This window comes from Anthonomus grandis, chromosome 9 (assembly GCF_022605725.1).
Source record: "Anthonomus grandis grandis chromosome 9, icAntGran1.3, whole genome shotgun sequence".
NCBI classification, from domain to species: Eukaryota; Metazoa; Arthropoda; class Insecta; order Coleoptera; family Curculionidae; genus Anthonomus; species Anthonomus grandis.
Window position 1 is genome coordinate 12798617 of NC_065554.1, and position 12209 is coordinate 12810825.

Consider the following 12209-nt stretch of genomic DNA (forward strand, 5'->3'; position numbering starts at 1 on the left):
CGATTTTCTTATTTAAACCTTTACTTAAGGCCAACTTCAGATATTTAAATATGTTCCCAAAAGTTTCCACAGTTCTAGTTGAAATAAAAACAACCAAACCACATTGCCACATTCGATTTTTTTTAATATATTCTAGACTAAAGACATCATGAGTTCAACTATTATACAAACCATGTATAAAATTTGCAATATATACTAGACACAATTGATAACCTTTAATCAGAAAGTAAACCACTATCTTTAAAAGACGCGATAACGATAATTTTCACTAAAATTTTCATGTTTTATCATGTTGAAAAATATAGTACTATTGTATGTAAATATATTACTTTTGTGAATGTTCAAGTAAGTGCTTGGATAATATATGTAATTACTGTCATTAGAATCAACAAACCAGTTGTTGACTCTCTCCAGAGAACATTTTTGTTCTTTTTCTTACAATGACAATTGTTTATCAGAAGCCTTATAGTAAATATGTAAGTAGTTTAACACAGAATATCAGGACAGTTATACCGGGTATTATAAAATTCAGTACAAATATTCCAAGAGGGTATTAAGGGCGTGAAAATAAGACATTTTTGCTAAAAACACGTCTTCTAAAATGCATCTACTCAGAGCTACAAACAGCCCGCGTAAATTACTTGAAGAAAATCAATTATTATGACTTTATATAAAGACCAAATATATATTTGTCATAATTTTTTTTTGAAGCAATAAAAGTAGTGGGAGCTATAGATGTATTGTATACAGAGATAGATGTATAGGTATTGAGTACAGATGTAGTATAATATTTATTAGATATACTGGCAAAGTACATTAAACACACTGAAGCTTTACCAGCTTAATAAGGTCTCCAGCGTTCAACACCTAGTATGTATTTACACTAGTGGGAAAAAGCATGGAAACTTTTTAAAATGAATTGGTTTCTGCATATTATTGCAGCCTTGTACAAATATTTAAAATATAAGTTATTCATTTATTTTTTAATCTAAATTATCTTTGTTTAGATTTTTCAAGTAAAGGTTGGAAATAAGTATGGGAACTTTTCTTATTTTGTAAAAAACAAGTTATAAACATATTTTTTTTTGGATTTTGCAGAACATCCTTTAGATTTATTAAAACACATCCATTTTACCCTGCACTTGATTGGCCCTCTCCCAGATTGAGAAAAACATCTGCAGACCATTATATACCATCCCCTATGTTTCACAGAAGAAATTTGGTACTTTGCTTTAAGTCTTGCACTGGTGGCCTTAAACATTTCCTGCCATCAGATCTAAACAGTGAAAATGTGCTTTTATCACTCTACAGAATGGTATTCCATTTTTCTTGAGGCCAAGTAAGATAGCAAAATCCATTAGGGCTTTTATATTTTTCTTAGAAAAAAGCAACTTTTTAACAGTGATTTTGCTTCCATCAAGTAGATTGGTTTCTTATGGTTCTACTGGTCACTTTAACACCAAATTACTCGAAGATTTCATTTATAACTGGCCTGGAAGTTTTTCTGAAGTTTTGAGATCCTTAAAATAGTTTTGGCAATTTGAGAAGTAGTTTTAGAGATCTTCTAGACAGTGCATTTTTTATGTCATCAAGACTATAATTTTTTTTATATAGTGAATAGAGTTTTAGGGAGACAGTTTTAATTTTAAAGTGATTATTTTAGGCTGTACTTAGGTTTAGTTTTGTTTTATATCCTGTTTTTATTGTTCATTGTTTTTTTTCTTTCTTTTAATTCTTGTTTACAATACACCTAAATACTATGACATGTTTGTAAAGTTTTTCTAATAAATATTTGCTCTGTAGATCTAAAAGAGAATTGTTAAAAACTCAGAATAAAAATAGTTTCCATACTTGTTTCCAACCACACATGCCTTATTGCAAAAAAAAACATAAATAATATTTCTTGTTGAATGCCTAAATGCAATAATATGTACATCAGTAGGATTCCTACATTTTAGTCCTGTTTAAAAAGTTTAAAAACATAAGCTTGTTGTTTATTCAGATGAACATTATTAAAAGATGCCATACTTTTTCCACTACTGTATCTGGGGCAGGTCGCCAAATTAAAATAACATAAAAGATATTAATTAGAACCAAATGACTGTGGTAAGTGATAACTAGAGTTGGAATTGTTTTTAATAGAGTTGTAATGAATGCTATCACAGTTCATTTGATTGATAAGATAGCTGGTTAACATTCTCATATACACTAAAGAATTTAACTTTCACTAGATAAGATTGACGGAGAAAGTTAGTGATTAAGTTTTTCTGTAACTGAAGCTAAGGCTATATGATAGAAATTATCCTGAATAGGACTAGAAGGGGATAATATTAATGGGTAATTTTAATAAATAAAATATAATATGATAAGTAGTAGTTGGCAGGTCTTAAATGGAACCCTAAGTTATTATAAGCATCATTAGTGAGATTTGTGATAAATTGATAGAGATTTGGATGTATTTATGATTTAATAAGATAAGAACTCTTGAGGAGAAAATCCATGAAAATTAAGATCCAAATAAAAAACTTTAATTCAACCACTTTGAAATTTTAATGCAAATATTAAAAAAATCTAGGATAGATTGCCCATAAAATAAGTCAAATTTACTGTAGGCCCCATTGGATGATTTTTATCAAGTGGAATACCTACAAAATTTGTGACTTTTTCTAGTATTGTGACTATAAGCAGTTATATTTTATTTAACACGTTCACTGCCAAGCAAAATTTGCAATTATTTCACTAGCGCCACAAAAGTAGGGGCCAAGAAAAAAAAGTTCTCCTGAAGCCACATTGTCTAGTCAAAGGCTTTTAGTTATTATCACGTCACCTGCAGTTAATTTTTTTGTATAGATGGAATTTTTATGTCAAAAGTGACGAAAATGGAGTCTGTGGAGTCTGCTCTCTTTCTAATTACATTTCAATTAGTAAACGTTTCAGACGGAATAGGTGGTTTTTGTTGATATTTTTGTTTGTACTTTGCGTTTCTATATTCTATATTCTATAATGTCCAGGAAACGTGCTTTGACGCAAAAAGAGTTACAAGACGAAATGGATCGAATTATGGAAAACATGTCAGATGAATCTTCTCAATCAGAAGATAATGGTAAGAGAAACTTATCTTTATTCCGTAAATCGTGTATAGTCGTGCTGCTTTTTTTTTTTGTAGTGGGTAGATTAGGTTATTATGATATAGGCATATATATTTTTTGCTTTGTTTACAAATCAATTATGATGTCTAAAACATGTTTTAAATTTGAGCTAGTAAACCTAAACTGAGTTAACTTCTGAAAATAACTGGACTGCGAAGGTGTATAACCTTTTATGGATTTTTTTTTAGACGATAGTGTTGCAGATAGTAACTATGAACCCAGTGATGATGACACATCTGGAAGTTCCGATATAAATTCTACCAGCTCCCCCGTGCCTGCTCAATACACAAACAACAGTGACGATGAATTATCTGGTAATTCTGGTACAAATTCTCCATTGCCAGGAAGTAGTGCTGCCTCCGTGCCTACGCAAATCACAGATACAGATCACGGTTTAGCTGATAACGCCGCCTCAGATAATATGATATGGAGAATTCCAACAGGTAAACAACCAGTTTTATTACCCTTTACAAAACAAACTGGCACTGAACCCCATCTTGCTGAGCTTCTGTGCGAAAAACCTCTTGAAATGTTCTTTTTTTCACTGGTTGATGATCCTATTTTCCAATACATTGCTGACCAACTGAATCTTTATGCCACACAAGTTATTACAAGTGAGGCAGATGTAAGTAGTAAATCTAGGTTACATAACTGGTTACCCACAAATAAAAATGAAATCAAGAACGTTTTTGGCTTGCTCCCCTACATGGGTATTGTAAAAATGCCTAATATACAAGCCTATTGGCGCCAAGAAGATATGAATATAAAAACTCTATGCCTCCCAAAGTTATGACACGTAATAGATTTGAGCCGTTACTATGAGTGTTGCACTTTGCAGATAATCAGGAGAATCCAGAAAATGACAGACTCCATAAGATTCAACCATTGATTGACAAAATAGTAACAAATTTTAAATCATCATATAAATCTTCTGAAACTTGCTGCATTTATGAGTCTCTTATTCCATTTAGAGGGAGATACCTAGAGGAGATACCTAAGGAGGTTATACCTACAACTTTAAAATTTATGCAGGAAAATACTTAGACCAAGGTCGTGCTACTCCTACATCTGTAGTTATAAGTCGTTTTGAACCCATATTAGATTCAGGCCGTACTCTCGTAACAGATAACTGGTATACAAGTGTAGATTTGGCAAAAAGACTGATGGATAGACAAACATATTTGATAGGGACATTGCGAAAAAACAGACGCGGCCTTCCAAAAGATCTGGTAAACAAAAAACTTAAATCTGGAGAAACAGCCGCTCTCGAAAACCAGGTTGGTGTCACAGTAATTTCATGGAATAATAAACGTAACGTTTTACTTCTTTCTACAAAACATAGCAACACAACAGTAGACACGACAAACCGCAGACAAAAAACTGTAAATAAGCCTGAAGCCATTGCAGCATATAATGCAGGAAAGTCATCAGTCGATATATCTGATCAAATGACAGCTTATCAGACGCCTTTACGTAGAACCTTTAAGTGGTACTGTAAGTTAGGCGTGGAGATTATCCTGAATACTGCGATGGTCAATGCATCGATTATGTATAAGGAAAGTGTGGATGCCACAATTCCCTTACTTCAGATTCGAAAAGCTGTTACATATAAGTAGTTATGTGAAGGGCAGGATCCTTTAGAGCAACCGGATGCAGAGATTACTCCAAAAAGAAAACGCCAAAAACACGAAATGAGCAAAAGTGACTATAAGAAACGAACACCTTGCAGTAAATGCTAAGAACCGAAAAAGGATGGAAAGAGGCACGAAAACTCACTAGAGTACGTTTTTATTGTAAAGGTTGCTTCAATAAAGTTCATAGATATAAAAATCCATTGTTCATACATTATTACGTAAACTACTGGTTTTTGAAATCTTCTCATTTTGCTTAAGATAAATAAGCCTCAAGAGTGAATTGAGAAAATATTCATGGGTAGATAAACAACCAAAAGGTGTTGAATGAAAATCAATAGTGTCACTGATAAGGCATAACGTCGGCGCTAAAACATTAGGACTGTGTTTATGTAAATTATAGTATGTAAAAAAATATTAGGTTAAGGTATATATTATAAATAAATTTTGCCTACAAAAAATTCATCAAGGGAAATTTTAGCAATATCGAATATTGCTACTAATAATAGACTCACTAGTTGCGATGGTGAACCGTTTTTCTGCTTAGACTGCTTCAATAAAGTTCATAGATATAAAAATCCATAGATAGGATTTTTTTTTATTAAGTTTGTTCATACATTATTATGTAAACTACTGGTTTTTGTTTAAGATTATTTCAAAGATAAATAATATATTATGTAAAATATTCTTATTTCTCTAACCTACCTTATCTAGAAATAAAATATGCAAAGTAATAAAAATCATCTCAAGTTCGGCATATTTTTAAAAAACTAATATGTTTCAACTATCGTCAGACGCCAACTCAGTCTATTAAAGCCCTAAATAAAACAGTTGGCGAAGGAGCATTGAATATTTAGCTCGGCCCTATAGACTGCATTGGCAAGGGTGCCAAAATTTCTTTTCGGTCTTATAGACCATGGTGGCGAATAAAATTAATTCGTTTTTGGTCTTATAGACCGAGTTGGCAGCGAACATGTTAAAAGTTGTGAGTTGCTTCAAAAGTGAAAATAGTAAAAAAGTATAGAATTTTTGAAAAAAAGATTGTTTTCGTTTCATTAAAATATATTATTTGGTAAGGTTGTTTGGTAAATATAAAATATGTAAGTTCCTTCTCTGTGTTCGTCAAGAACTATTTAATATTAAGTGACCACCATTTTCTCTCTTTAAAGTTTCATAAACATTTTTGAAAAATGTTTTTTCTAAATATGTGTTAAAAATGTTTTACTATTTTTGCACATTGTGTAAATACTTGTTAGACTTGCATTTAGGGCAATATTATAGTAAAAAATTTTTTTTGTATCATGTTACTATTTTGCAAGAAAGTTTTATAGATAAATTGTCCCGTCCGCAACCCATGCATTAAAAATATATAAAAATAAGATCCTATTAATATATATATCGAAAATATTTAATTTTTAATGCAAAACGGGCTGCAAAGTACTTATTTTAAGTAAGTTTTTTTTTATTTTTGGTGATCTATATGTATATCGCAACCGATTCGCTGAGGGCTGATACTCCACGAAGCCAAAAAAAAAACATTTTTTTTTAAATTAAATTTATTAATATTATTTAATTTTAAGATAATTTTTCTCGGTCAATCTTATCCCAACTTATGAGTCCATATTTTTTTACAGAAAATATGGCACCTAATACAAATAAAGAAAAATCTATAGATCTTAGAAGAAAGCTCAAAGTGAATGTTGAGAAGCACATGCGTTTTAAAGAGAAGGATGCCAAAAGAAAAGGAGACAGCAGAAAGAAGCAGAAGATATTGATTCAAGAAGGTTTTTTTACGAAAAATATGATAAATGCAAAGAAAAGACAGGAAACTTTAAGAAAACGGTTGTATCGTCAGAGAAAAAGGGAAGAGTTGCAAGTTGAGAAAATCCAATCATCAGATAATATCAGCTCATTTAAAACGGCACAATCGATGGGAAAGGTGGAAAAGAAAATTAAGTCTGTATTGCCGAAGTGTGCGGAGCAAAAAAAGGAGGTTTTAAAGAAATTTTTTTATGCCGAATTTCCAAAAGAAACAAGTTTCGTCTGTGCAAAAGTAACACCTTGGAACAAATTGGAAAGACAACTTAAGGAAAGTGTTGAACGGTTTTACACCAGGGCTATGATAAGTATACAGGCGCCAGGGAAAAGAGACGTTATCGCTGTAAAAAATGAATCAGGAATCAAAAAAAAAAAAGCAAAAGCGGCACATGACTGTTACTGTAAAGGAAGCTTATCAGTTGTTTATACATGAAAATCCCGAATTAGATGTTAAACTAACAAAATTTTACGAATATCGACCCAAACATATCTTGCTAAGTTCCCAAATGCCTCACGACGTTTGCGTTTGCAAGTACCATGCGAACTTTAATTTTTTGGTTGAGGCTATTTGCAAAAATGTACATGAATTTCCAAAATCTTCCAAGGAATTACTTTCAGCCATATGTTGCAATACAGATAATTTCGACTGTATAAATAATTTATGCCTAAACTGTGATACTGATATTGAATTTGCTTTGGTGCCTTTAAATACCGATTTGGAGACCGAAATAAAATGGAAAAGGTGGCAAGTCAATCTTCATAAACCCCAAGTATTAGAAGTATTTGGTACTTTAAAAGCTGCTTTGGATCAACTGCAAGAATCTATGGAGAAATTTAAAGTTCATTGCTTTGTAAAAACCACACAAGAACGCAATTTTGAGAAAGAAAAAAATAATATAAATGAAGAAAAAGATGTCCTGCAAGTAGACTTCGCAGAAAATTACTCATGTATTAGTCAGGACGAGTTACAAAGTGCGCACTGGAGCCACAGACAGGTCACAATATTTACGGCAGTAGCCTGGACTAAAAATACCCATCATTTATTTGCTATCATCAGTGATGAGTTATCACATGATAAGTTTGCAGTCTGGGCATTTCTAAAAGAAATAGTTCATTGGTTAAGAAATGCCTATAGTACTTTGAGAACTGTATCGATAATTTCTGATGGCTGTGCAGCACAGTTTAAGAACAAGTTTACTCTATCGAATTTATGTCATTTTCATGAAGAGGGCTGTAGATGGAGTAGGAGGGAAGCTTAAAAGAGTAGCCTGGGAAATGGTGAAAAGTAGAAAACTTCTTATTAATAATTCCAAAGACTTTTTTAATGCACTTAATGGTAAAACCAATATAAATCTTATCGATGTTTCAAGCCAAAAGATTCAGGATAACAAAAACATGTTAATCGCTTGATGGGAAAGTGTCCTGCCCATTGCAGGGCTCCAATCATGCCACTTTTTTAGGCCTGTGTCTAAAAAAATATTGAAAATTGGTCAGACCTATCAAAACAATATAAGAAATATATCTGTAACAGAACATTATAATCATTAATTATTTATTGTTGAACTAATTCGTCGTTATCATTCCCTTTAATTTAGTTGTATTACATAGTATATTGTTATTTATACTAAAATAAATTATAAAAAAATATTCTAAAGTTATTAAGGTTTTTTGTCTGGTCCACAACCAATAAATCCAATAAAATTCCAAATAAATATCATTTTTTAGTTATGAATTCTTAAAGAAAAATTCTTTCTCAATCATTCAATGTGATTTACTAGTATTTTGTTGAAAATTAAAAACGATATCTTTTTTCTTAAAACAACCATTTCAGGATACAGAATTTTCCGGTCCCGTCCACAACCGTCGTTTATTGCTATTATCTCTACTATAAAAACATAATGCTTGCATTTATATTTTTTAAAATATTGTCTAATTAATAAAGAATATATTTGCTAATTTTGGTGAAGAAATATTACCTAACAAATTGGCAAATTTTTTTTTCACATGTCCTATTTTGTGATTTGTCCCGTCCACATGCTTGAAATGGCTGTATTGTGTTTTTCTAGTATGAACTGGATTTTATTAATCATTTGAATGAATTTCATCCTATCCTATATAAGTATCATTCTGTAGGTAAATTTGTCTCTGTTATCGCTACCACCCTTAAAGCTGTGTAAAATAGGTGGTTGAGAATTATTAAAATTGCAATTTTTGAATGAAGAATAAGTATTTACTCAGAATAGGATTTTAAAAAAAAAGAATGATTTAAAAAAACCTTAATAGTGTTGCTAAGTTTTAATTATTATAGCATTTGAAACTTGATATTTTAGTTAATTGGTCGAGAACTAATGCATTGACTCTAAATTCAATTTTTTTTTATTCATAAGTGGGTTTAAGTCATCGCTATTATGTAATTTATTTAAAACTTTTGATATATATATAACTATAATAATAATGCTTAATCTTACCTAATATGTTTAAATCCAATATCTTCAGCAGTAACTTTTCGCCATGCCCCATGAAGATAGTCTCGACAGATCCTTGCAGCCACTTCTCTCATTTCAGGGGTGTCTCCATGCAACTGTTTAGAATTAAAAGAAGAGACAAGTTTAGAAAATATGGTTTTTGAAAATCTTCTCATTTTGCTTAAGATAATTGAGCCTCAATAGTGAATTGAGAAAATATTCATGGGTAGATAAACAACCAAAAGGTCTTAAATGAAAATCAATAGTGTCACTGATAAGGCATAACGCCGGCGCTAAAACATTAGGACTGTGTTTATGTAAATTATAGTGTGTAAAAAATTATTAGGTATATATTATAAATAAATAGAAACATTTTGAAAACAAAAATTACAGATTCTAGAATATCATTCTACTATTATAATTCATCAAGGGAAATTTTAGCAATATTCCTACTAATAATAGACTCACCTTTTTGTTTCCAAAGTTCAGCATTTTGATAGATAATTCGAAAATAAGTAAGTAATAAGAGAAGGAAACTTCTATTATTTATAAAATCAATAAAATTTTAATATTAGGTTATGCGTAACCACTCAATAACGTATTGTAGGGGAAAATTACAATAAGTTTATTTGAGAAAAGACAACGACAAAATGCAAAAAACGAATGAAATCTCGACGGCGAGATTTCCCTTTATATAATGTTGCAAAAGTGCAAATTATGTTTACAGCTTGTCTGATAAGAAATCCGACAATAACGAACGTTAATAACCGTAAGTAAACACGCCACCAGCTCCTAATAAAGTCAGTCTACCAATGAAAACTGAAGCTTTTACTGGTGCGGTTGGTCGGTCGAATGGAAATATCGTCGTTGAGGGTCTCTGTCTAGGCAGTGGGTGAGTATAGCGCGAGATATGGGCAAAAACAAACTGACTTTTAAATCATAATGTATAATAATAATAATAATTATAATAATAAAAAGCTGTGAGCGTCATTTAAATAATTTTATAATTTTTATTACGCTAAATAAATTCAAAATAGTCCAAAATAAATCATAAAAATAGAATAAACACCTTGTAAAACAACTGGGCGCTTGGACGACTCCAAAGTAGAGATGGTGACGTGTAGACCTGAAATAATAAAAGTAACCTGAGAACACTTATTCCCGTAAAATTAATTAATAATAAAAATATGAAGCAAAACACATTAATATGAAAAATATGAATTAATATGTTTTAAACTTGCTCAGTGATTTTAATTTTACGATAATCATTTAATTCATGTTCACCAACATTTAACCACTTTACTTTAATATCCCAAAATTCATTATTCACCAATTTATTACTTTTATCCGATTGTTAAATGTCCCAATAACGACAACGTACTGATATTGAATAATATACAATCGTTCAATATGCCAAAACGTGAGCACTACATTACTCACAAACCGTAGCCCACAGATGTAAATAGCTCCCTGCGGAGCTATTTACATCTGTGCCGTAGTCAAAATGCTACCAAAAACATTATCATAAAACATGAGATTGAGACAGCAATCTCCGATCTAGACCACTTGACGATAACACACTTTGTATGAGGGGTGCAATGGACACCAAAACGCGAGGGTCCTCTCCAGATACAAAGCCTTGTTAAATACAACGTGCTGTGCAGTGGTCCCAGACCAGCTCAGTATCTTAACAAGAAACAATAAACAATCGTCACAACAGCACAAGCAAGACAAACAACAATCGGTCATTAAAACATTTCATTAATCACATTTTTAATTAAAAAGGTAAAATATCGGTGTAATCAATAAGATAGAAATAAGCATACTCTGTGATAAGACCTCACACTTTCTTGTAGTAAAACACTACACCAAACCAACACAGCTTATTTCACGTCGCAATACCCTTTATTGTTTTTATTAAATAACTTCACTCTTTAGTGACCAAAACTCAAATGAATTTTATAAACCAAATATTTATCTCACTCTTATATCGAAACCCATAAAAATAATTCCCGAGGGGAGACGCTAAGTGTAAACCGTATTTGGTTACTTACGGTACCGCTGAGCTAGCTTTAGTTTTGTAAATATCCTGGACCTCTTTTCGGTCAGACCGATAAATTTCATTTTAATGACTAAGAAAAATATTTCAATTCTTTAGAGAATAAACAGGGTCTTACATAATAAAGGCCTTTTTATTTAGGAAAAAAAAGACAATTAGAAAGTTAATTTAAAAGCGTTATTTTAAAGGCGAGATTCAGCGCACAAAGATTTAGATATCTAAATGCATGTTCTTCCATCTAACCTAATTATCTATACTATACTAAGTTTCAAAATAGGAATAATATAGACGCTATATATTATAAAGAGTACATCAACCAGCACACAAAAAGAAAATCTGACAGCATATTTACTTACACAAGGAAAAAGAATCAAATTCAACCCCACAAACAAAACACATCACAAAGCAAAATATACAGTCCGTTATATGTATGTATATCATAATATTTAGTCTATTGCACTAATTGAAGAGTGGAAGTGCCTTTTTTCCGAAATTCAGTTTTTTTTACATAGAAACGTTCTATGTGCCATGCTTTATGTCCTATGAAAAGTGCCAAAATTATATTTTTACCTTTATAAGTGTCCCTCGTAAATGTCGATATTTTTATGTGCGCAAGTATTTTCCTTAGAAATTAGGAAGGTCCTAAGTCCCATATACTTATTACCTTAGTTATGTCTAGACATTTGCACGTGTACGTTGTGTGTGATAATTTCTTGATTTTAAATACATTATAATGTAAAAAACCCAAAGAAAAAGGAGAAGTAAAGGCAGTGGTTCATTTAGAAGTGAACAGAGTCGTTTAAAAATAAGTGGAAAGTCATACAAAACTTATAAAAAGAAGATAGTACCATTAGTACCTGAAAAAAACTATCCAGAACAGCAGGTATGGGATACAAACTTATTAGCTATTTTCGCGGAGATTATTCCGAACCGGTTTTCAACGCTAAGGCAGGAATTAGACTAAGAAAATGGTATGTGTGTTGACGTTGGTTTGTGAATGTATTTGTAGGTTAGGCCTTAGTGTTCAGAACCGGTTTGGGATGATCTCCGCGAAAATAGCTACTGTTTTCTTTCCCGGTTATAACTT

The 12209-nt window shown here is 31.4% G+C and overlaps 1 protein-coding gene across 1 annotated transcript in view; it reads right to left on the reverse strand.

Annotated features, from left to right (window-relative positions):
• The window catches only part of LOC126740404 (choline/ethanolamine kinase), a 41694-nt gene extending 31817 nt beyond the window's left edge, over positions 1 to 9877 (reverse strand). The window contains exons 1-2 of the mRNA XM_050446419.1: positions 9532 to 9877; positions 9067 to 9179 (exon numbers count right to left, since the gene is read on the reverse strand). Coding sequence (XP_050302376.1) covers positions 9067 to 9179; positions 9532 to 9555 — 137 coding nt within the window. The 5' untranslated portion in view covers positions 9556 to 9877. The remainder of the gene's footprint in view (positions 1 to 9066; positions 9180 to 9531) is intronic.
• Positions 9878 to 12209: the final 2332 nt, after the last annotated feature.